The 27026-nt window shown below is 40.0% G+C and overlaps 1 protein-coding gene and 1 pseudogene across 5 annotated transcripts in view; one reads left to right on the plus strand and one right to left on the minus strand.

Moving 5' to 3' along the window:
* The window catches only part of NRXN3 (neurexin 3), a 2091311-nt gene that overhangs the window by 1922783 nt on the left and 141502 nt on the right, over positions 1 to 27026 (minus strand). For all 5 annotated transcript variants that reach the window (XR_013485433.1, XM_078151451.1, XM_078151449.1 and 2 more), the window contains exons 3-4: positions 21422 to 21439; positions 2053 to 2082 (exon numbers count right to left, since the gene is read on the minus strand). Coding sequence is in view for 4 of the 5 variants with exons in the window: in XM_078151451.1 (XP_078007577.1) it covers positions 2053 to 2082; positions 21422 to 21439 (48 nt within the window). In the remaining variant the exon portion in view is untranslated. The remainder of the gene's footprint in view (positions 1 to 2052; positions 2083 to 21421; positions 21440 to 27026) is intronic.
* Positions 25099 to 25541, plus strand: LOC110208269 (large ribosomal subunit protein uL15 pseudogene; annotated as a pseudogene).

A 27026-nucleotide genomic window follows, 5' to 3' on the forward strand; every position in this document is an offset into this window, starting at 1 on the left:
AAAAGTCAAAGAATTTCATTACAGTTTGTCCAAAGAGTACCCTTACCCATGTGACGATTCAACTTTCTGGCCCAGAAGCACTGGATCCTCCCTATACATTCTCCAAGAACTAGGTTGGGACAAGTGAATGTCAAATAACCCAGATCAAGATGAAATGAGGCCTTCATTTCAACTATCTCGTCTACCTGGAGCTTGTTCTATGGGGAAAACTAATTAATAATAGATTTCCTTGCAAAATCACTGCAAGAAAAAGAGTATAGTAAGGGTCAATGGAGAGGAGCAGTAGCCAACCAACTCTCCATCCAAGACTTGCTTTTTCTGGCACAACTTGCCCTTTGATCTGACTTTCTCATCCTAAAAATGTCTTCCTCTCAATTTTAGGCCAGCCACTTCTCCTCCCATGGTCTTGTGTATCCATATCTACCGTCCCCACACCATAAGGAACATGAGTCAATCTCAAATTCACTCCTGAACATACTCTGTCCCCATTTTTGGTTGTGACTACTTGCTGCCCTCATTTACCTGCAATATAAATTGAGGTACTGTCTCTTGTCGGTACCTGCTGGCCTAGGTTTTAATCTACTCTATCTTCATTCTTTGAATATCAACCTGCAATATAGACACCTCATCCATGAAATGTCTGGAGATCAAAGGCCCTTACTGGGCTGTATTGGGTGAACAAGTCCAAATCTGGACTTAGAATTCTATATTAGGACCATTTCCACTTCCCCCAATTCCTCAGCTAACCTTTGGGATATATGCCAATCTCTCTAGCTTTTTTCATCTCAGTCCTCTGGTCCCTTAGTCTGATCCTTTAACTACTTCAGAAATACTCAATATATCAGATGTAGGGGTCACAGGAAGAAGACTGGCCCTCCTGTGTTGCCTTTGGTTTTAAGAACCAAAATTGCCATGAGAAGCCTAGCAATATTTCTGGCAATATAAAAAGGAACCGAATACGACCCCTCTACTTGTTTTCATTCTCAAGCAAAAGAAACTTCTGTGTGAACATTTGGTTCCTTATATTTTCAAAAGGGTAAAAGGTGGGGATAAAGAGAGGAACTAATCTCCAATGCCCCTGTGCCAGCATAAGATTGGTAGATTGATCTTTCAATCACCACAGGATCCAAAAAAAAATAGTACCAGCAATTGAGTAGGAGGTTGTGTGTGTGTGTGTGTGTGTGTGTGTGTGTTGTCTGTGTGTTTAACAGGATAATTTTTAAAATAAGCTCAGTTGTTGAACCTTGATTTAGGCTGATAATGTGGAAATTGTTTTTATTTTTTTAAAGGCCCATTCACAGCCCACCCTGTGCTTAGCTGAGCTGAATTTCATGCACATTTTACTCCTTGTATATTTGAATATTTTAAGTTGCAGATGCTGAATTTACAGACCTTTAAATGCAGTTTTCTTCTGGGTATATAATGAGTTAGAATCATGCCAAGAGGGCATTAGCATGTTCTTGTGAGAGATACATACACATACACATATATGGTTTTTTTTTAACAAAAATAAAACCTGAAGGGATGCATTTTATCAGATAGGATCTCAAAGTGATTATACTGGACAATGAAAGATAGGGAGAAGACAAAGGGTTAGGGGTTTTTAAAAGGCCAATATCCCACCCCCAACCCCAGCAGGGGAGGGAGGGAGAAAAGGGAGGAAGGGAGTTACCAGTTTTCTTGCTCTGAAATTAGCTTCATTCACCCCCATTATCACCACTGTCATGCTTCATTTCATGCTTCTTCCTCAGAGGCATAGTCCCCAGCACTGCAGGGACACAGCCTTTGGTATGACAAATGGTAGTGGTGCATGGGAAAGCAAAGGGAATGGAGGCGGGGAGAGGGGAGTAATCCAGAATGTTGAGGAACCATAATGTTTTGAGTAGATGCCCCCACCTCAAGGCAGCCAGCCTGCCCAGCTAGGCATAAGGCAGTACAGGCAAAGAGCCAGCAGCAGCATTGTCTACTATGACCAGCCAAAGGAGGTGGAGGCGGAGGTGAAAGGATCTGGGGCTAGGCAGAGAGAGGAAAACATGACCATAAAGGACCTACCTTGTTCGCTCATCATGAGATGTGAAAGGCCTTGAGGAAGAGACAGAGAGAAGAAAAGAGAGGGAAGAGGGGTGGTGGGGGAGAAAAAAAGAAGACAAAGTTATAATCCCAACTATAACACTATCACCAAATTAGCATTGGGAAGATTGCATATTTGAACAGAATTAAGGATAGCATCACACATACACACATATACACACACATACATATATGTACACACGCTGGGACTAGCCAACTTTCCAGCTTCAGGCCTTCACCCTTGGCTTCCCAGTTAAAGAAGAGTATCCTGCTTTAGTATATAGCTTTAGATCCAATAATGGGGCCTTTTTTTCACCTGTGATCCCCATAAAAAGTAACATTTCAGGCAGGCCTTGTAGATCTCAGATCCATAGGAAAGAACCTTGGCATTGTACCTCTGAAGTCATCTCTGCTAACAAAGGAAGCCTAGAGAGCTCCACTCTTCTCTCTACTTCATCAAACTGGGTTCTCCTCAATCACATCACTTACCTTGTATTGTTTCCCAAGTGACACCTTTTCCCTCTAGATCCCTATTCCCTCTAAAAGAATTTCAGAGTGCTAAATATATGAAACCACCTGAGCTAAAAGCAGGTACACCTATATCCATATAAAGTAATAAGGCCACCTCTCTGTATGTTTATTATGGGAGTCAAGCAAGGTTATTAAGAAAGAACTCATTACTTCCAGGTGAGTACAAGCCTTGATAAAGCTATCAAAGTGAAAGATTTCTGACTGTTAGTTGCTCAGATATGTATTTTTGCATTACTGTCATTATTACTATTGCTGTTACTTTCCCCCAAATCCAGATGATTCAGAAAAATGTTTACCCCAAGAGAAGTTCAGAGAGAAAAGGGGATTAATAAAAGGAAAATCTTTAAAGGAAGCAAATTTCTAAACGTTTTTGGAGATTAATACAGATTTAGAAAAGTAATCAGAAGGAAAAAAAGTGTCAAACTACTGCTTTTGTAAGGACCAGCAATATGAATGCTACATACATGGATGCATATAGCATAACCACAAAAATCATGAAGCATATTTACTCTCAGTAAATTGATTTAAATAAGATGCTCATTGATTAAATGCTCAATTAAATTTAATTAAATTAAAATGCTCACAAAGAAAATCATCGTCTGTTTCAGAAAAGATTGGAGGGTAGAGAGGCAGTGTGGCATACTGTCCACACTGATTCCAAGGGTCAGGAAGTCATGAAGACCTAGGCTGAAGCCCTGCTTTTGACAAATACTCACTGTGTGACTATTAGCCACTCACATTACCTCTTGGTGCCCCTGGACAATTCTCTAAAACTATAATAAATGACAGGACAATGGCAGAGTTAAACTAGTAGATTGAATTTCCATATTAGGAGATTCTTTTACCAATGAAATAATACATTCCAATCAAAAAGCATTATTGGGAAATTATATCAAATAATTGGATACAAATGAGCCTCAAAATAAGGAAAGAATGGAAGCAGAACCTGCCAGGATCACAGATGATACTAATGTTTCTAGAAAGAAAAGAGTTTCAAGGTTGCTTCAGAGAAACCTCCTCTGAAGCATGGCCCAAACTTGTCTCTTGAACCATTCTAAGATTCCTGCATCCAATTTCCCAGTCAAGAATAAGATTTCACAAGTACCTTGTAAAAAAGCACAAGAGAGATTCAAGGACCAGTGAACAGAAGAATGTGGGTGAAGCAGATGGCTCAGTTAAGGAAAGAGATAAAAAATAAACCTGAAAAGGTAGATTAGAGACATAGTAGAGAGGGAGGGAAGATTTTTATCCTGTGGATAATGGGAGTCATTGAAGGTCTATGGGCAACTGAGTGAGGGTATAAAATTGTTATTTTAAGATTAGACTTATGGGTGTGGGCAAAATGAAAGAATACAAAGAAAGCATGAAAGGCAGGTTAGAACAACAAAAAGTCAGGTTAGAAAGCAACTGCAGTAGTCCAGTTGTGAAGTGAGGGAATAGAAAAGATGGACTAAAGAGAGATTGTGATGGAAGAATCAAGAACTTAGTAACTGGCAAGATGACCCTACCTATACCAATTACTGGGGGTTGGGGAAAAGAGGTGGGGGCGGGACAGAATATGTTACTTTAATACATCCATGTAATGATGTGATATATAATGATTATAATAATTTTGTTAAAGCCTCCTTGGGGAAGGGGGAGGGAAATGGTGGCTTTCTAGCTGAGGACTAGGGAAGGCTGTCTAACCTCAGTTGGCTTTCAGGTGAATCTGTTAGCTTGGTTCAGGCAGTAGTGAAGAGCTATCTGGGAGCTCAAATTCAGAAGTGGAGAAAGACTTTCGGAGAAGCATTAGTTCATGAATATAGAAAATGGACAGTATCAGCACTCAGGCCACAAGGTCCAAGGTCGACATAGAAGAGACTGTTTTTCCATCAAGGACAGAACCAGCAGAACAGTAAGAACAGAGATGGGACAAAGGGAGCCAGAGCATATAGATCTCCAGATAAGGTGAAAGAGTTATCAAAGTTTGAAACCCAGAGGCATTAGATTGGGAAAATGTCCTTTGGTAATCAGCAAGTTTGAAGGTTAAAGAGAATCTTGTCCAAGTTTTGACCAGTAGGCTGATGGGTAATTGATCCAGAGATGATTGGACTGAAGGACCAATAGAAATAAAGGTCCTGTTAAGGTCCCAAACTCCCATATGCTATATTACAGGCAGGTGAAACAGACTCTAAAGAGCTATATAAATGGCACCCTGACCAGTCAATTCCATGGTGATAGAATTCTAAATGAGTTAATATGAAGTTGCAGACCAAGAAAAAGAAAATCAAGGAAGAAGAAGCTAAAGAGAATAGGTATATATTCTATAGCTGGTATTGAGGACCTAGATTAAAAATTACAAGAACCTTTCAAGCTATGAACTGAGTTTCTAATCTCTTACTGTACCCCTACCCTTACTGTATTTTCCCCTATAGGACATCAGAGAAAATTCTTCTTTGAATTGATTGACAAGTTGGTGTGCTATTACAATGGAACAAGAAAGAAAGGCAACTGAAAGACCATGGGGTATGAAAGCTAGAGGGCATGGGTTCAAATTCTACCTCTGATGCTAACTACCTGTGTAACCTTGGGCATCTCTGGGCCTCAGTTTCTTCATGTGTAAAATGAGAGGGTTGGAAGAGATGGTCTCTGATGTCCCTTCTAGTTCTGTGTCTATGATCCTATATAAAAGAATGGTGACAGTGAATGAAGCCCCCTTCAAAAGGGTTTTAGAGTTTAGTGAACCTCCAAAAAAATGAGGGGCAATTGTGGAAATTTAAAACCCAAAGGAGGCACCACGGAGCCAAGACCTAAATTTTCTGTACAAGCTGATAGGATTGCATGGTAGAAAAAGTGCGTTATACACCAAGACTCTGTAATAGGGTGCCAGCCACTTCAACAAGGTAAGAAACCAAAGCTCTGAAGATCTGTTATCTTTTAACACTCTTAGAAACATATCACCAATGTCCATCACAATTCCTAAGCAAACAGGATTAGACTCACTTTGACCATAACTAGAATTTCAGTGTTGGAAGAGTTATGGAAGAAACACTGATGCATTTTTGTTGGAGCTGTGCATTCAACCACTCTGAAAAGCAATTTCAAATTGTGTTAAGAAAGTGATTAAAATGTCTTTACCTTTTGAGCAGATACCTCAGGGAGGTTAATGACAAAAATTAAGGTCTCCTATATGCCAAAATATTTATAGGAGAATATTTTTGTAGTAGCAAAGAGCTGGTAAGTAGATGCCCACCAAGTGGTGATATATGTGTGTGTGTGTGTGTGTGTGTGTGTGTGTGTGTGTGTAATACATAAATATATATATATATATGATATGTGTGTGTGTGTGCAAATAATATTGTTTTTTAAGAAATGAGGGATATAGGGAAGCACAGGAAGACTTATGTTAACTAAAGCAAATGAAGTAAGCAGAACCAGGAAAATAATGTATAAAATGACTATAAAAATAGAAAAGGAAATAACAACAATAAAACAAAAGAAGTAATGCTGTGAAATTTAATTACCAAGTTTGGCACCAAATGAAGAAGTGAGTTATTATGGCTATAGAACTCTATATAATGTCGAACTTTTTGATGTATTAATTTTGCTAAATTTAAAAAAAATCTCTGTTTTAAGATATGACTCTCTGGGAAAGGGACTAGAAAGGAATACATTAGGAAATGTAGATGATGCCAAATCCATCAATAAAAATTTAGTTCAGGGGCAGCTAGGTGGCGCAGTGCAGAGAGCGCCGGCCCTGAAGTCAGGAGAACCTGAGTTCAAATCCAACCTCAGACTAAACACTTGACACTTACTAGCTGTGTGACCCTGGGCAAGTCACTTAACCCCAATTGCCTAAAAAAAAAATTTAGTTCAAATACAGGTAAGACTTCTTCCCCCAGACCTATGGAGTAAGGACATAATGAGTCAAAGAGATTAAGGATCTATAGTCACAGCACTTTGTGGGAGAGCACCCTACATTGGGGCATGATAAGAATTATACAGCTAGAACAGAAAGTTAACTCTGAGGTCAGTGTAGTTCAACCTTATTATTTTATTTGGAGATTAAGTAACTTTATTAAGGTCACATAAGTAGTATGTGACAAAAGAAAGATTTGTACTTAGGTCCTCTGACTCCAAGGCCAGTACATATTCCACTATACCACAACTAGATGAAAGAAAAACCTAGAACATCCTTTTTAATGACACAGCACTGTCAATTAATGATGAAAATGTCTAAAGAACTTTACTTGAGAAACAATCAACGTAACTCCTGGTCTAGGTGTTGGAAGAGAAAACAAGAGCTAAGCCATTCCTCAAGGTGTTACATAAAGACGCTGAATTGAGGAGTGAAAAGACTCAAAAGCCAAAAGATCCTGGAAGGGGGCTGGGAAGGAAAGATAATGGTTTCCATTTTTGAAATCCCCTTCTCTCTTGCAATGTAGAGAATTAGAGACAAGAACATTCAGACAAGTAAAGACATGTTTTCTTCATACAAGACTGAGAACTACTCAGTTGTTTATACCTCATTTGATGCAGAGGAAGTGGTCGGGCAAAGGAGGATTCAGAGTGGACATCAAGGTTTTACTGTTGGGGGACGAGGAGAATAATAATAATGAGTTTATGTAATACTTTTGGTTTTAAAGGTACTTTCCTCACAGAAATCATGTAAGATAGATTGTGCCATGAACAAAATCAGAGAAGTGTTGGGGGTGGGGAGAGGAGAATGGTTTTAAAGGAGAAGATAATGAGTTCAGTTTTAGCTTGCTGAGTTTGAGCTAACACTGGGACATGGAGATAGAATGTTTAAAAGGGCCTAAAAGATGCAGGGAAGTAGCTTGATTCAAAGCTGAGAATGAATATCTAGATTTGGGAGATGTATTCCTGTAATAAAATCAGAGAAGTCCATCCACCTTTCTTCTAAAGACCCTACCAAAAATTGAAAATCCCCTGGGAAGAGATGCAGTATCTGAAATCAGAATCTCCAAGGGAGAGAAGATAGAAAAGAAGAGATGAGGTGTGAGGTTTGAACTTTGAAGGACACCTATATTTAGGGGGCACAAGAAGAAAGAGGAGACACTGGAGAAGTCAGTGAAATCAGGGACCTTAGAAGAGGAAAGATGGGGGCAGCTAGGTGGCACAGTGAATAGAGCACTAGCCCTGAAGTCAGGAGGACCTGAGTTCAAATGAGGCCTCAGACCAAACACTTGACACGTACTAGCTGTGTGACCCTGGGCAAGTCACTTAATTCCAATTGCCTTTAAAAAAAAATAAGAGCAAAGATACAGAAGATTTGAGACAGAGCATGTGAGGAATCCAGGTTTAGGGAGAGGCAGAAAGAGGAAACAAGGGCACACAAAAAGGGAGTAGGAAGACAATAAAGGGGCAACTCTTCCCTGGAGTAAGTTTTAGAAGAGAAAAAGATATTTAGAAACAGAAAGGGAATTCATATCTGATGGTCTTGATGTTTCAGTAGGAGGATAAGTCATTGGCCAAGAATAAAAGACAGCATGATAAGGGTTTTAAGAGAGTAAAAAAAAAATTTGAATAGTAATAGATCAGCATGGAAAAATACTCAAACCAAGATACATAAAAGGATATTTTATCACTCTTGAAAAGTGAGGAAAGCTAGCAAGCAATATGAAATGGAGATTCAGTTTCATATAAAATCCTCTTTTGGTGACTTGCTATGTATATGGAAATGCTTTTATTTATAGATGGTTATGTTCAAAATTTAAAAAGAAAATAACCTTAAAAAAGAAAAGGTAAGAAAAACATATCTGTTGTATATTTGTATTGAATCTATTGTTGAGAAGGAGAAGCAGAGAGACCCACAGTTTAGGAACACTGCTAGAGAACAAAAGAAGAATACTTGTCAATTGGCTGACTTTTGGAAGAGAGTCAGAATTTATGCTAGGGATCTCAACATTGGCTCCTGTACCTCAGTGGTATTCAGAGGTACACAGAATGCAGTTTGGAGCTATTATCTGGAGTTCTAACTCTGTGCATTATTTGCTGATGCAAAAGATAGACAAGAAAGGATTTGAGGAAGTCAGTGTAATACAGTAGAAAAAAGCAATGGATTTGGAGGAAGGGGACCTGGCTCAAATCCAGGCTCTGACACTTCCAAACCAAGTGAAGTCGCTTCACTTTTCTGGGCTCCAGTTTCCTCATCTCTATAATGATGATGTTGGACTAGATGACCTCTAAGGTACATTCCTGTTCTAAACCTAAAATCCTACCAAAAAAAAATCAAGGGCATAAAATACAATAAAATTATGGATTCTTCTGAGAAACTCCTCTAAAGAGAGATCGTATCTAAATTCTTGTCGTTTGTTTTTGTTCAGTTGTTTCAGTTGTGTCCAATTCTTTGTGACCCCATTTGAGATTTTCTTGGCAGAGATACTGGAGTGGTTTGTTATTTCCTTCCCCAAGTCATTTTACAGATGAGAAAACTGAGGCAAACAGGGTTAAATGACTTGCCCAGGGTCACACAGCTAGTGTCTGAGGCCAGATCTGAACTCAGGTCGTCCTGACTCCAGGCCCAACATTCTATCCACTGTGCCATCTAGCTGCCGTTATCTGAATTCTAGAACATCTAAAATAGAGACATGAGTATAGTTGGCAAAATTGTTCTGATTATGACCAAGGTTGATCCATCCTTACTAGCTGGAAGGCCTTGGTAATATTTCCCTCCCACCCAAGGCCATTAAAAGAGGGAAGGGAGACTGAAGAAGAACATAAGACTTCTCCCTATCTAAAAGGCACACTTTGACAGTCTTATGCAAGCTATGTCTGGAGGCCATTAGTCCCTGACAAGATCATAAGATAATTGAACATTTGAGATCATCTAAGTCTAAACCTCTCCTTTTATAGATATAAAAATGAAGGTGCTGAGGGGTGGTTTGCCCCGTCACACAGGAAGAGTTGTCAAGTCTTCTGATTCCAAATCCTGCTCTCTCCACTACATGCTGGCTCACACCAGCTCTACCTCCCACCCCATGTACACTCTTCCCCTAGCTCCCTTCCTACTTTTAACTTATCCTATAAAAGCTCCTATAAGGTGGGTGTGAGAAGGAAAAGAAAAAGACAAAAAAGAAAACAACCTGAAGGGACTTGATAACAGCATTCAAACTTGAAAATTGTCTGAGAACTGACTGTAAATCATATGCAAATCTCATGCAAAATATAGTTATAGCCCTCCTAAATATGTCATGCACTGGCTGTTGTCCTTAAGGAAAATTCCCCATTGAGGTCACTGCTTTCACAGATTGGGGAGATCATACTTAAATAGCCATAAAAGTAAATCTGGAATATCTTCTCTGCGTTACTGAAGCTACAATGACCCTATCTTGAGAACAACCACATAAGAGAATAGAAACCATTACTGAACTGGGCAGAGGAAGATGCAATGCTCAAGAGCAGGGCTTTTAGGTGAAGGCTTCCATCACTCAACTTCATGCTTTCCTCCTCTCAAACCTACATGTCAAACATTTCTAATTCTTTTGGCTCCTTCCTTTTTTCCCTGTAGTTAAATTGAGTTAAGAATTTTGGGGAAGGAGAGAGTGAGTTGCTCATGGAAAATAATGGTTTCACACATATAGCAAAAAAAGGAAAAAAAAAATCCCGACCGAGATTTTTGTCTCACTAGATCTCAGGGTAACTTTTTTTTTCCTCCAGTGAAAAATCCACATGTACCATTTCACTTTGCAACTTGAAGTAGGGAAATTAAATGTCACTAATTACACAATGGTGCCAAGTACAACGCTGAATTCTTATTAAGCAACAAGGATTTTTTTAAATGGATAAATTATTTGAAATCAAAATGAAATGCAAATGTGTTTGCCTTGTGTTTTGGGGGTTAAAAACAAGGAGAAAATGAGAGAGGGAGTGGTGGTCAAAGAAAGGGAAATTGTATATTAATAACTTTTAGGAAGCAATTGTAAACCCTAAAAGAGAGAGAAAAGGAAATATATGGTTTCTTAGCTGTTATAAGAATGTGGAAATTAAGGCAATTTGGTATAAATAGGATTTAAATTTTACTCTAAGTACCTTAACAACTGGCAGGGGGACACAATTCTACAATCGTTAAGCCTTTTTTTTTTCTTTTTCATTCAGTTCTGATAGAGGGGCAACATAGTCTGTTGACAAGACACTAATTTAGAGTCAGAGGGACTGGGGTCAAACCTCAGCGTGGCTACTACCTATATGTTGTTGGGCAAATCACTTAATTTCTTTGGCTTCAATTTTCTCATCTATAAAATTAAGGAAGTTTGACTATCAGGGTTTCTTAAACTTTTCCCACTCTCACCCCCTTTCAGCACCATTGGTGTTACATGGCTTGAGGGCATGCACAGTGCAAAGTTTGCATGCTCTGTGCTCAGAAATTAGGCCAATGAAGTTGTGAGATGCAAGCATCTGCCAGAAACACCTTGAACTCATTACACATCTTATTTTTAATTAATTTTTGGTCATTTCATGTTCAGAAACCTCTTACTATTGGCAAATTTTTCACTGCCCCACATGGGGTAGAGCTGAGATGACCTCTGAGGTACTTTCTATTACCTTATGGAAGTTTTAGTGGATTGAATGCTCAATACAAGTCAATAATACCATGTGACAGCAACAATAATAATAATAATAATAATGCAATCTGTATTAATAGAAGTAAATGCTTACATAAAAGAAGTGTTAGTCCCATTGTATTTTTTTTTTAAGATTAGATCTCTCTCTCTCTCTCTCTTGCTGCAGTCTGGAAGTACATCAACATCTCATATCCATAACATTCTGATTGGCATGAGAACTTTGGCCTTCTCTATTTCCGACCTGGACCAGTTCACCTTTCCTTAAGCAGCCTAAGTGCCCCACCCCCACCCCGTGCTCTGAGGGGCTCACCATTTTAATGGTGAAGTCAGTGTGTATACCCCATCAATTTAACCCACTGTACCTCAGAACTCCTGACCTCCAGCAATCCGCCAGTCTCAGCTTCCCTGGTAAGATGCATGACAGGCATGTGCCACCATGCCAGCTAGACCCATTCATTCTGTCCAGTCAGAGAGTATCAAAAAGTATTATGTCCAGGTAAAAGTATCACATTTCAGAAAGGAAAAAAGCTGACACCTGTCCAGAGGAGAGCAAGCAGGATAGCAAAAGGACTCAAAATTATGCAATGTGAGGATCAGGTGAAGAAATTGAGAAGCCTTGTTCTAAAAAGGACTTAAGGTAAATATCATTGTGTTCAGATATGGGAAAAGCTACATGTAGAAGAGGGCTGTCTCTTGTTCCTGAACTCAGAAAGAAGTAGGGCAACTAGGTGGTACACTGGGTAGAACACTGGCCCTGAAGTCAGAAGGACCCGAGTTCAAATCCAGACTCTGATACTCACTAGCTAGATTACCCTGGAAAAGTCACTTAACCTTCATTGTCCCCACCCCCAAAAAAATGTCAGAGATGCAGATTTCTGCTCACTATAATAAAGACCCTAACAGTTCAAGCTGCCCTAAAATGGAATGGCCAAACACATGAGGCAGATAGTGGCACAGTAGATAAGAGTATTTATCTGTAAAATGGGAATAAGAATACAGGGTTGTTATAGGGGAAAAAAGCACTTTGTGAACCTTAAATTACTATATAAGGTGCTAAGTAAACAGAAGAGTTGTGTTCTAGTTCCTCATAGCTATATGACCTTAGGCTGGTCACTCTCTGGGTAAGAGTTTCTTTCTCTGTAAAATCAGGAGGCTGGGTTAAATGGTCTCTCAGATCTCCTTTGTTTGAGTCCTGCCTGTCTTTCTTGCTGTGCATGGCAATATTATAATTACCAATTGATGCCTCATTGCCTTTCAGCTATTTGGAATTGAAATGGAGGAGCATAATAACATATGGGTCCCTCCCTCCTCCGTCAGCCCTATCTCATCTCCCACATAGATCTGGATTGAGAGGATGACTCTTTCTAACAGGACCAGATCTTCTTGATTCCAAACAGGCTTGCCATTTACAAAAGAGTAGTATCTCTCAATGACTGGGGGACCTGGTATAGAGCTTAGAATGTAGAAACTGTGACTTTGCCTCTGTCCCTCAGGAGAGCTGAGAAACAGGCTGCGGAGATTAGCAAGAAGAAACATGACCTTACTAGACTAGAAATATTTGCAAATACAGGGAAGATGCACACAGGGCTGCTTAAGGGAATGGGAAAGACTTCTGGTTATACAGTCAGGAAACTTGTTTCAAATGCTGCTACTTATTCTCTGCATGACATTAAGCAATTCATTTACCCTTTCTGGGGTCAGGTTTCCTTATGTGTAAAAAATGAGGGGATTCAACATAGATGACCCCTAAGGTCCTTTTTAGCTCTGAATCTATGATCCTACCTAATGGTGAGTGCTAGATTTATACTCAGAGGATCTGAATTCAAATCTCACTTTTGATACTTAATAGCTATCTAGCTTTACTTAACCTCTCCAAACCTCAGTTTCTTCATCTGTAAAGTAAGAGTGTTGGATTAGATGAGCTCTAGACTCTCTTCTAGCTCTAAACCTGTTCTATCATCTATCTATCTATCTATCTATCTATCTATCTATCTATCTATCTATCTATCTATCTATCTCTGGAAGGCTTCAGTCACCCAACAGAAGAATTAGAAGAATCTAATTCCATAATATTTTCAGGAAAGTCTGTTTCTTTAGGATAATTGTTAAGAATTAAGAACAATAGACTCATTTTATAGAAACTATTTTTGATGGATTTAAGTAGAAGAGAAGCAAGCATTCATTAAGTGCCTACTGTGTGCTAGGTACTGTGCAAAGTGTTTTATAAAGATTATTTCATTTGATCTTCACAGCAACCCTGGGGGTGGGGGGGACAGATGCTGTTATTATCCCCATTTTATAATCTTGAGGCCAGATTTGGACTGTCTTCATGACTACAGACCTAGAACTCTATCTATGATTCCACCTAGCTACCTAAATGTTTGTATTGAGTCAAATTTACCCAAAAAGCCATGTGTTTATAAGAAATTATCAAATATCTTTACTCATTTTTTTTCAAAGTTGTCTTTGTTTACTGAGTGGGGTTCACAGCTACTTGTAAACATCTGAGAACTTCTGACCAAAAAGGGGAATCAGTGGCTCCCCCAAATCCCTTCCAGAGAAGCATCCGGAATACCTTCCAGTTCTAATCTCCTATTGGCTCTAGATCCTTTAAATGAAAACTGAGTAAGCTCTGTCATTAACTCCTACCAGATTCCCTTTTCTATAGGGAGGTATCAAGAGAATCTAAAGAAAAAGGCCCAGTCAAGGGTTCCACATCAGGCACATATGGTTCTGCTTCCTTAAAGCCAGCCAAAGCTCTCATGCAGGCAGGGAAGGCACTATTCACTCATATTTTGTTGATCAAGAACATATATATCAGTCAAGGGGCTCTTTCCAGCCCCCAGCTGGGTAATTGGCCGGAAGCTGAGCATGGTTACTTTAGCCTCGGGCGTCCTTCCAATCCAATTACACACAACTGTAAATTCTCCCTCCCCTCCTTTCTTCCTGGTCTTTCTTGAACTGTGACCCAGTGAGAATAATAACTTTTTTTTGAGGGGGGTGAGAGAAGAGGAATTCAGCATAGCCCTGAATTCATATTATACCCTCAGGTTTAAGTGGTGATTCTCCATGGAAGTATGAAAAAGAGGAAAACAGAAGATGGCTATTCTGCCATCAATAGCATGTTGGAGTAAGGGTGGGAGTGGGGTGGAAACAGACATCCATGCTTCTAGAACTAGATGCCACAGACTATTATTCAGTGAAGGAAAGATGTCTTCCTCTTCTCCACTACTGAGTGTCTATGTTGTCTTAGGTAAGTCTCTTAACCTCTGTGGTCCTCAGCTTTCTCATCAGTAAAATGAGAGCATTGGACCCCAGTCTTTCCAAACACAAACCATAAGATCCTATCAACCTACCAGTAACTCTTTCCCCCAAGATTTTACTCTAGGTAACATGGATCCATTGAAAATGGGAGGATAAAGATGGCCATGGGATTGAGTGTGGAGAAACCCATTATAGCAGTCAGGAAGGTTTGGCTAGGGCAGAAGAGTAAATGACCGGAAGGCATGAGTACAGAATATGGAGAACAGAAGAGCAAAAATGTGAATACAAATGTCTAAGAGTCTACAATTGAAAAAAAAAATGTATTTGTAAACAATAGACAAAGACACAAAAAAAGTGATCCAGAAAGTTAATTTTCCTCCTCTACCCAACCTTCAGCTTCCAGAGAATAAAGTATGCATTATGCAGTGCCCAGCATAAAAGTTGAGGGACTTTTTTTTTAACTAAATTCCGCTTTGATAGCTTCAATGAGATCCAGAGATCCTGGGGAAAGAAAAGGAAGAATATAGACCTAAAGATGAAAGGGAATTTAGAAAACATCTAGTCCAATTTCTTCATTTTCTAGATGAGGAAAGTGAGGCCTACAGAGATTAAGTGACTTGCCCAAGGTCACAAATGTAGATGGAGTCTGTTGAGTCCAATAAAAGATGATTCCCTCCCCTCCTGCCCCATTGGGACTCCAGATGTATGCCCTACTCGCTGAGTTACTACTCCCTCCATGAGGATAACCCCATCTTTTAGCAGATGGTGTTTTATCTCACAGAGTGGACAAGGAGAAAAATGCTCCTGACTGACTGACAGTCTCTTTTTACCTGATTACACTTGAAGGCACTGGGAGATCCAAGAATCCCAAGCTGAAGAGCTGAAAAAGACCATGAAGGTCATCTAGTCTAGCCTTTCTCTGAGGCCTCCAGAGGTCAAGAGACTTGTTCTAGGAAATGCAGATTAAAAAGCCAGTATTCAGACCCAAGTCCTCTAACTACATGTTCATTGCTCGATGAAGAGCTAGAGGAAGAAACTAGACTGAGACTCTGGGGTCCTCAGAACCAGAGGAGGAGAATGAGAAGAACTGGGCCAACATAGGGAGTGGTACTTTGAAGAATGGAGGTATGAGAAAAGAAACAGCAAAAATTACTTAAATTCTCTCCAACAATAGTAGCCTCTCTGGTCTTAGCGGCCAGAAGCTCCTTGTCCTTCCTCCTCTACTTTCCTGCCAATACTGTAGTGGACTCAGAGAAAGAGGACTATCTCCTCATCAGGCCTCTGAATAACTAGCACACTTCAACAAGGTCACAGTGATTCATTTAAATTCAAACTCTAATCAGCAGCCGGGAGGCCTGAGTTATTATCCCTTCTGAGGAGAAAGGCTGTCACTGGAACACTACAAACAGCCCCACCTCCATGGAGGTGGGATGGGGAGAAACAAAGGGGAGGAGGGCCGGGAGTACAGCCATCCCTCCTCCTCTATCCCCTCCTTGCAAGCCCAAGCAAGCAAACTGTCAGCAACCCTTCACATGGAGTCCAAGACTGCTATCTCCATCTGCCTCCCACACCCTTCCCCAAGCTCCGTCATCTCCATCTAGCTGATTCTGTCACCTCAGTCTCTGGTCCAAACAGATCAGGAGCAAAAGGGCTGGTGGGATGAAGGAGTAGGAAGGGTGTCTCCAAAACAGGCAACTCATAGGAACACAGATTTAGAGTTGGAAGAGACCTTAGAAGACACCTACTTACTGCATCATAGATTCAGAGTTGGAAAAAGCATAAGTGACTTGCCAAGAGTCACTGAAGTAGATGGAGTCCATTGGGTCCAGTGATTGGTGGGTGAGTCCTTGGATCAAACCACATTTCATAAGAGGCCTCAGCCCCTTCATTCTTAAACTTGACTCCCTGTCTGGACTTCCTCCTACATCTTTTGGTTTTTTTAAATTTTTTTTGGCTAGGCAATGGAGTTAAGTGACTTGCCCAGGGTCACACAGCTAGTAAGCATTATGTGTCTGAGGTCAAATTTGAACTCAGATCCTCCTGACTTCAGGGCTGGTGCTCTATCTACTTTGCCACCTAGCTACCCCCTCCTACATCTTTTAAACAGCAGCTTTTCACCCTCCCTCCTCCTCACTGTCTTCGAGTTCCTCTTTAAATGTTGTCTTCTCCCATTAGAAAAAGCCCCTTGAGGATAGGAATAGTCTGGTTTGCTTCTATTTATATCTTCAGTACTTAGCGGAGTGCCTTGCACATAATAAGCACTTAATAAATACTCTATTCCCTCTCACCCACCCACCCCAACCCTCTCCCTATTAAGGTTTAGTAACTTGCCTAAAGTCACTAGGTAATAGATGGCAGAGCTGGGATTGGAACTCAGGTCTTTTGACCCCAAGTTTAGCATTCTTTCTATTTTACTAGCTGTCCAGCTGCCCCATTTTAGAGATGATGGAACTGAGGCCAAGATAGATTGAGTAATTTGCCCAAAGTCAGACAGATACTAAAAAGCATAACCAATGTTTAAATCCAGGTCCCCCAATTCCAAATCCTTTCTATTATACCATTGTCTTGATTGATCCTGGCTGACTAAGAATGGACCCCAAGGGGCTGGGGTTTAAAAATTCAATTCTGGGGCAGCTAGGTGGTACAGTAGATAGAGCACCGGCCCTGGAATCAGGAGGACCTCAGTTCAAATCCAACCTCAGACAGATGATACTAGCTGTATGACCCTAGACAAGTCACTTAACCCCAATTGCCTCATCCCCCCCAAAAAAAATCAATTCTATTCTGTCTGAGACCCAGAAAGTTCATGACATGTCCTGCTGTCCAGGAGGGGTGTTTTACGGTAGTGTTGCTTATAACCCATCCACTCAGCAAGTAAAATTAATTAATTAATCAATTGACCCTTTGTAGTCCTCCAGCTGCCCATGGGTAAAGAATTACATTAGTTTATAAAATCTCTTATTTGTTTTCCTGAGGGGATTGGGGGAGGGGGAGAATGGAGAACTGTTCAAATGAAAGCTAAAGCATCTCTCTTCAGGAGCCCCACTGGCTGTATCCAGATTGCCTGGCAAAGAACACAGAAAGAGATTGTGAACTCACCTCATCCAAGGCCAGACTTGCTCAGACTTAGAATGAATGAATCAGACAGCTACTGCCATGAAGGAAGAGCCAGCTTTACAGGGGTTTATGTGTAGGAGCCATAGATGAGAAATTTGAAGAAAAGGTGTTAAAGGCAATAAATGTTGTCTACAAGCCATGTGACCTTAAATCTCAGATGCAAAACCATTAGGATATCCCCTTAGTAAAGGCAGATGCAATGCTTCTATATCATTAAAGAAGGAAACTACAAGAATCCATATTCTGACTGTGGTCACACTATACCGCTGTGGTAGCCAAGCCATTTTGAATACATTCTTTTCTAGAAATGTCTAATACAGAAAAAATTTAGGAAGGGGCACTAAGTTAAACCATATGTGTCTTTATTCAATGAAAATGAAAACAGAAGAAGGGAAACTAAGAAATAAAATGAGAATGCCTATCATGAAAAAAAAAAACATTTTATTAACCAGAATGTACCTGAGAACTGGTGTACTACGCTTTGGTGTATTTACCCACCTAAAGAAATCCAGTACAATCCACTAAGCATTTATTAAGTACCTATGGAGTGCAAGGCTTTATGCTAGACACTGGGAATACCAAGACAAAACAAATAAACAAACAAACAAACAAACAAAAGAAGGCCCTATCCTCAAGTAGCTTATTCAAGTAGAATCACTCAAGAAGACAACATGTAAATATGTAATCTGATGAATGGTTGGATGGCTAAACAAATGAATAAGTGAATACATACACATACCTACATACATATATGTATATAAACATATGTATGTATAAGAAAGAAAGGAAAGGAAAGAGTATAGGAGAGAAAATGAGAGAAGGGAGGAGAGGGGAGGGGGAGAAGAGAGGAGGAGAAGAGAAGAGAGGAGGGGAAGAAAGAGGAGAAGAGGGGAAAAGAGGACAAGGGAAGAGAGGAGAAGGGGAAGAGAAGAGAGGGGGTGAAGAAAGGAGAGGAAAAGAGAGGAGGGGAAGGAAGGAGAAGGGAGGGGAAAGAAGGAAAAAGGAAGGCAGGAAAGGTGAGGGGAAAGAAAAAAAGGGGGAAGGGAAGAGAGGGTAGGAGAGAAGAGGGGAAGAAAAAAGGGCAGTAGCAAACATGAAATATTAGTTGTGCCTTAAAGAAATTTATGGATTTTGAAAGGGGCCACTGAGGAGGGATTGTATTCCAGGCATAGGGAACAGCATGTGGGAAGACTCAGAAGTGTCAACATCAAGTCAAACAGTTTGAACTAGAACATAGATTGCGTGAAGGAAGATAGTTTAAAATAAACTTGGAAATGGAAGCTATAGCCAAGGTATAAATGCCAATCTGAGAAGTGTCTGTCTTGCTCTAGAAGAAATAAGGCATCACCAAAGTCATTTGAGCACAGAAGTGGCATCACTTTATGTGCTTTAGGATGATTATTTTGGCAGCTGTTTAGAATTTGGATTAAAGAGGAAGGAGGCTGGAAGCCAGGAGTTCAATTAAGAAGCTGTTGCAATAGTCCAAGCAGAAGGTGATGAAGTTCTAAACTGGTGTGGGAGCTTTGTGTGTGGAGAAAAGTGGACATATAGGAGAGATATGGAAGTTGAATTAACAAGATTTGGCAACTTATCGGATATAGGTGGGATGAAGGAGAAGAAAGATTTTATGGTTGCAAACCTGGGTGATTGGAAGAATGGTGATACCTCAACAGAAAACGAGAAGTTTGGAGGAAAGTTGGGTTTAGAAGGGAAGACAGAAAGACAAAGCTCTGTTTTGTTGCATTTGAGATGCCAACAGGATGTCCAGGCAGAGATGTACAAAAAGCAGTTGATAATGTGGTGTTTAGGAGACTAAAGGAGACTTGGAAGTTGTGTGCATGAAATGCTAATTGAACCAATGTTAGTCAATCAGGGCACTATAAGAGAGGACTTGGACAGAAGAAAGGAAAGGACCTAGGATACAACTTGAGGGGATCAGTCAGCACACAGACAATTTAATTGTCTTTAAAGTTAGCAAAATCCCAGATACTAAATTGTGATTATTATGAAGGAAAGTCAATAAACATAGTAACTTTTCCTTTTCCATAGACATTGTTTACCCACGTGCATTTCTACACATCCTCATTACTGTGACAGAATATATGGTATTTATAGCTTCTGCAATATAAAGTTGGTGAAAGTTTTGTTGACATTTATGTTAACAAGATATTTTGAAGATATGTTTAAGTTCAACTTAGCTATTGATTTATTTATTTTATCTCTTATATATCACATTTATGGTAGTCATATTTCCACACCAAAAACTGAGACACATGGATAATCTTAAGAAGGTATTATTGTCGTAAAGCATTATTTTATTTTAATTGGAACTGCAATGAAAAAATGGGGACCAATGGTTGTAGTAAGTATGTTAAAGGCTGTTTTAAAGGATGGCCGGATGACCCCATCCTAAGTAGGAAAAATTCAAAACCAAATGTATGTGTACAATTTGAAAGGCATTTGTGAGTATTAAAGATACTAAGTTACTAAGTTACCTCTGCTTGATCTGATAAACAATAATCCTATTAGAAGGTATGAGGTAATGAGATACTCTGTTCTTGAGGAATTTTTACCTTATGACTCTGTGAAGCAACTGAATTAGTTCCTATTGTGGGAATGGGGAAGGACTGGGATATAGTGTTTCATTTTCTCTTTAGTTCAAATCAGTGTCTCAGTAAGCTCAATTCAAAGCTAATAGGCCCAGTGGTTTTGAATGTCCTTAAATGGTCCTCTAAACCTGAGTCACAGTCAGTCTACCTCTCCGCACGTGTTTTTTCTGCAAACTTGCAGGATAAGACCATACCATAGACATAGCTTAAGAGAAAGATAAATGTGTGCAATTTAGAAAAATAAAATAGATTATCAAAAGGACAATTTTTTCTGGTTACATGGCTAGAAATCTCTTTCTACATATATCAGATTATCCACCAAACAGCCCCAATCCTGAAATGTTAAATATCTGTAGCTAACAATTGAAAAGTAAGGATGAGAAGAAGAAGACTAAGGTCCTTAACAACTGGGTGTTCCATAACTGGAGAATGATTTGAAAATAATTTCCCCAAAGCTTTACTCCTCACTTTTTAGATATATCCAACACTCGTTAAACAGGTGCTTTCTTGAAGACAGGTCAACTCCCACCTTCTGTAACAGACCTTTTCCGGTCACCTCTTCATCTACTCCCTCCCCCACACTTTCTCTCTAAGATTATCTCCAATTTTCCTTTCATGTATCTTGTTTGTAGACAGTTATTTACATATTCTCTCTCCCATTAGAGTGTAAACTCCTTGTGGGCAGGGATTACATTTGCCTTTCTTCGAAGCCCTAGAACTTAGTTAGCATAGGGCCTGGCACATAATAAGCACTTCATTAATACTAGTTGACTGAATAGGAAATTTTTTTCTTTTTTATGTAATTTTTTTTATTCTGAATTTAACAAAGAAAAATAACTTTCCATATACAAAAAAGATTACACATGAAAATGAAAAAGGTAACAATTAAAGAAGGAAGCAATTGTATATAATTATATATATATATATATATACATATATTACAAATATGTTTATGTGTATATGCATATAATTGTGATGGAGATGATGTTTTGATTATTTTAAAATAAATTATTCCGAATCCAACAAGAATCTATATTATTTAATCCACAGTTGCACCACTTACTAGCTAAGTGGCCTTGGGAAAATAACTCTCTGAAACTCTGTTATTTTCTTTTAATCTGTAAAATGAAGATTTTGGACTAGATAACTTCCAGTGCTAAAAATCTGCTCTGATACCACTCCACCCCAGGAAAAACAGATTCACACAACACATGCATACCCAAAAGAAGGAAAGGATTCTCTCCTCATTGAAACATGAAGACTCACCTGGACTTTGACTGACATCTGCTGAAGCATTTCCAAAGGGAGGGAAAGGGAGAGGTAAGAAAGGAGGGAGGGAGAAAAAAAGAAAGAAGAGAATTAGCAGCACACACACACACACAGCAGTCCAATGTGTCCTTGCATGGCAGCGGAACTCATGCAAGACCCAAAGATTGTTCAGTTTCTGAGCAGTTAGCTCTTTTCCTTCACCCAAAACACCACCCATGCAAGCTGAGGGTCCCGAGATTCCCTTTCACTGTGCATGTAGCAAGAAAGAGTAGCTTCACATCTGTCCGGGGAGAAGCAATCCTGGAAACAGATAGAGCTCCAGAGAGCAAAGCTAGACCTGAAATCAGCAAGAATATTGGTTAAAATATTCTCATGGGCATCACAATCACAAAACACAAATCTGTTTCACCCACCACACAGGATATTGCATGGAAATTCGAGCAAGTTTTCAGAGCAGAGAAAGAATAATATTAAGGCATTCCCATTGAAAACTAGAGAAAAAGAGTCACATGAGTTTAGGACAAGTTGTAGGGTTATTGGCCACCCAGTTCCAAAGGACAGGAGAGCAAGCATCTCTTTTAATTCTTCATCCCCAGTGTTCCTAGTGACCATCCTTCATCACAGACAACAATATGGGTGAACTGAACATTCCCATTTAATTCTTCTCATTTTCTACCATCAAAGACAGAAATCATCATTTTAAATCAAATCTGGCATACACAAATAAACATAGCGGGATAAACTCATGTCAATTATCAACAAGTTTATTGTCCAATATACACCAAAATTTGGAAAGGCTTATGTCCCTAGGTTGGCCACAGGGTAAGCTGTTTGTTTTGGCCACAATAAGTATTAAAGGACATCTTACTGAATTTAGGAAGGGTTACCATTAATGGAGAAGGAAACCACTGACTAGCTCGTGCTTGTCATTTAAGCTCACAAAATTTTTAAGTTTGAAGTGACCTTAGAGATGATTTAGTCCCTCTTCATTCCACAAATGGGAAAACTGATCGTTTTTAATGTTATTTGCCCCCTTACTTAGGGCAGCTACATGGTGCAGTAGAGTGCTGGGCCTGGAGTCAGGAAGACTCACCTTCCTGAGTTAAAATCTGGCCTTAGACCTTTCCTAGCTGTGTGACCCTGGGGAAGTCACTTAACCCTGTTTGCCTCAGTTTCCTCATCTGTAAAATGAGCTGCAGAAGGACATGGCAAACCACTCCAGTATCTTTGCCAAGAACACCCCAAAAGGGGTCATGAAGAGTCAGACACTACTGAAAAACAACTGAACAACACAAGTCCCCTTACCGTGATTACATCAGATGGACTGGGGTGAGGAAAACCAACTCCTTCCATCTACACACAGTAGTTAGTACAAGGACCAGAGCTCACTAAATCTAAAACATTTCCCACTATATCATACTGCCTTCCACATGCCCCCATTTTCAAGACTGAATTGCACATCTTGTTACTGGAAGCTTGGAGTCCAAGAGAACTGAGTACAAGGCCAGGTAAAATCAGAGAGCAGGTCTCTTCATTCCCATATGGGGTGATAATATATCTTGTTATAGATACCTTCCACAAGATATTTCTGTGCCTCTATTTCCCTCTCTGGATGCAAAAGGTAACACCCTTTGTGCCAATAATTAAAATATCTATATGAATGGATAAGATAGTAAATGGGAAATCCTATGAGTTTTTTGGCAGAAAAGGGACTAGAGTGATATGAGAAGTAACTGAATGAGCCACAAATAGTGGAGGGACTATGAAAACACCCAGACTGTGCTTGGAGCCCCACCAGTGCATTCCACAATACATACATACATACCCCAAGGACCTTTAGAGAAGACCTTAAATCATCCTTTAGCAAGTGCCCCTTTCAGATTTACTTCAGTAAAAGTTAGGCGTGGAGTGGCAGAAGGGAGGGATAAAGAAGGGGAAACAGAAGAGGTGGGAAGGGAAAACATGATGCATAAATAACTAAACAGGGCCATTAACTGTGACTGATTGATTGTTTGAAATAGTGGTTGTTAACCTACCCCTTAATTAAACGGGATAGCAAAGTATTTCAACGTGGCCAGAGAGAGCACTGTGGTAGTAATGCCTGCAGTGAGAAGCAGAATAGAGTGCTGGACTTGAAAATCAAGACCTGGATTGGAATCCTGCCTTAGATACTTACTAGCTACATGATCCTGGGCAAGTCACTTGATTTCTCTCAACCTCAGTTTCCTTATCTGTAAAGTAGGAATAACAATAGCACAGTCCTCACAAAATTGTAGTGAGGACCAAATAAAATTATGTACTCAAAGTGCTTTGCAAACTTTTGTTTTGTTTAGTCAATTAGTCAAGTCCAACTCTTGGAGACATCATTTGGGGTCTTCTTGGCAAAGATATTGGAGTGGTTTGCCATTTCCTTCTTCAGCTCATTTTACAGATGAGGAACCTGAGGCAAATAGGGTTAAGTGACTTGCCCAGGGTCACACAGCTAGCCAAGTGTCTGAGGCCAGATTTGTACTCAAGAAGATGAGTCTTCCTGACTCCAGGCCTGGCACTCTATTCACTTTGCCACCTAGCTGCCCCTTTGAGAATATAGTGATATGAAAATCTAAGGTATTATCATTATTATGTGACCCACCCAAAGTTGTCATGAGGATCAAATGAGATAATATTTGAAAAACACTTAGCACAACAATCAGCACATAGTAGGTATTTAACAAATGCTTGTTCCTTCCCTTTCTTTTCTTTTCCTCCCACTTTTCCTTTCCACTTATCCAAATTCTATTCATTCCTTCCAGACCCAGCTCAAGTCCACTTACTCCAGGAAGATGTCATTGGACACACCAACCCTTCTTGCTGTCGGCCTTCTCTAAATGACTATGACACTTGTAACATATACTATAGAATCAATTGAACAATTAATAAACATTTATTTAGTACTTAATAAGTACTAGGTACTGTGTTAAGTGTTGGTGATACAGAGAGAGAGAGAGAGAGAGAGAGAGAGAGAGAGAGAGAGAGAGCTTACGATCTAATGGGGGATAATCATTTGTTCAATTATATATCAGCATATATTATTTAGTTGTTTCGTGTATTTTAGCCTTGTTTCCCCATGCTGTACACAGGGTCATGGGATTGAGATGTGCAAGAAACTTTTGTGGCCATCTGCTCTGACCTGCTGCTTTTACAATAAGGAAACTAAGACCCAGAGAAGTTAATGCAGATAATAAACAGGAAAGGTAATAAACCTACCTTTGGCTTAAACCTATCCTCTGGTTACAGATCCAAGGTACTTTCCACTTTATAACACTACCTTCTGGAACACATAGCAGACAGTCAATAAATATTTAATTAATTGAAATTCATCCACAAGTACTTACTATGTGCCAAGAACTGTGGTAGGACTTTGAACTACAAAGACAAAAATAAAACAGTCCCCATGTCAAGGACCTTACATTTTATGGAGTGAGGAATGGGACAGAGGGGAAGGGGAGGAGAGTATGGGAAATAGCATGTGCACCTATGAGTATGTACAAATCAGTCTTGGATTGGATCTGTTATTTCATCAGTGTATGACACTTTCAACATGAAACACTCTATCAAAGCAGATGGGCACCTACATTTCAGCTTAGCCTCTTAAAGAGTTTCCTGGGCTTTTTCATTTTGCAGTGGCCTGCGACATGTCTTCCCAACTAAGGAAGAGGCAGAAGTTCCGCGGGCACTCAGCCACAGCCACGGGCGCATTGGCAGGCACCGGAAGCCCCCTGGAGTCCAAGGCAATGCAGGAGGGCTGCACCATCACTGGATCAACTTCGACAAATATCATCCAGGTTACTTCGGGAAAGTGGGTATGAGGCGTTATCACTTGAAGAAGAATCAAAGGTACTGCCCAGCTGTCAACCTTGACAAACTGTGGACACTGGTCAGTGAGCAGACCAGGGTGGATGTTGCCAAAAACAAGGAGGGGCTTGTCCCATCATTGACGTTGTGCAGTCGGGTACTACAAAGTCCTAGGAAAAGGGAACTCCCCAAGCAGCCAGTCATTGTGAAGGCAGAGTTCTTCAGCAGAAGAGAAGACGGAAAAATCAAGGGTGTTAGTGAGGCCTGTGTCCTTGTGGCATAAAAATCTGATTTTATCAAATAAAACAAATGTCTTTATTAAACAACAAAAAAAAGAGTTTCCTGGGACAGTAAAAGGTTTAGTGACTTGTCCATGGTCCCCTAGTCACTGTGTGAAGTAGAATTTGAGTTTGGGTCTTTCTAAGGCCAACTCTCTATCCACAACAGCGTGATGCTCATCCATGCCCCAAAGGGGAGACCAAAAAGATTGTTGCAGTTTCAAACTATTAAAACTTAAAACTGCACTAAGACTTTTGGGACACCCACTCTTTGCTGTTCATCTCTGTCCTTCATTTTCAAAGAGGATCAACAACTTCACAGGTGATGTCTTGACTTGCCATGAATTGGATTTAAATGAGGCAGAGTTGTGCAAAGAAGACCCAGTGTCAACAAGGATAATACAAGGTAAATGGGCAGGTGAGAGGTGGTGTGGGAGGGGGAAGGAAGAGGAGGAAAATGGAGGGGAACTAGCCAGATCAGGAAAGATCAGAAAAGGCAATATAACCTACTCTTTAGCTACCTATTTCATAAAAGTCACAGAGGAACTGAGTTAGCAAAGCAGGAGGAGAGGGAAAAAGCCAACCCTTCCCCATGTCTCCTCAGCATTACATAGTCTACTCAAAATCAAGATATCTTTTTTAATTCCTGATGCTCCTTTCACTAGCTCTCGACAAATGTAACCTGAGTAAAAAGCTTTTTTGCTCAATTACAAAATTTCAATCAAAGTGGTAAAAAAAAATTCTGATTTGGCTGCATCTCTCTCATGCATACCCTCCTCATCACAGAAGTGTCATCTCTGCCATCAGCAAGGCCATTTCTCTGTACTCTCTTACTCTTCATGCTATTCATTAGGCTCTGTTATCTCAGAATCACTGAAGGTTAAAGCTGGAAGGAGCCATAGAGGTTGAGTTCAATTTCATTTTATAGTCTAACAAAACTGATGACCAAAGCATTAAAATGTCTTGCCCAAGGTCACACAGCTAGACCCAAGGACTCAACCCCCAACATGTTTGATTCTTCCGTAGACAAGCGTGAACTCCAAGGTCTCTTTCGGCTCCAAAACAGATGAAACCATAACTCTCCTACTTCCTACCTGAACTACCATCCCATGCCACATGAATGAACTTGGTGGTCAGAGAGTGCAGAAGGGATGAGGTTCTAAATCTGGAGTGTTCTGTAGGTATCTCAGAATCAAACCCTCAGAGACCTCACCTGGTGAACTGTGCCTCAGGTCTGACCTATTTTTCTTGGAGAGAAAATAGAACGTAGATTTAAATGCAGCAGTTCTCTGGAAACTGAAGGGCAGGCTGTGTGAGAAAACAAAACAGCAGGGGAATGAAACCTTAAAATGGGCTGGGGGAGAGCACAGAAGTCTTGCTACCCCAATCAAGCTGAACTGACTTACTAATTTACTTCTCTTCTTCCCTTTTCTCACTCCCTTTTAAAATAACAAACAAAAAAAATTCCTTTGGCCAATCTCTGGGGAAAA

This window comes from Phascolarctos cinereus, unplaced genomic scaffold, assembly GCF_003287225.1.
Source record: "Phascolarctos cinereus isolate Bilbo 61053 unplaced genomic scaffold, phaCin_HiC Scaffold_3;HRSCAF=262, whole genome shotgun sequence".
Taxonomy (NCBI): Eukaryota; Metazoa; Chordata; class Mammalia; order Diprotodontia; family Phascolarctidae; genus Phascolarctos; species Phascolarctos cinereus.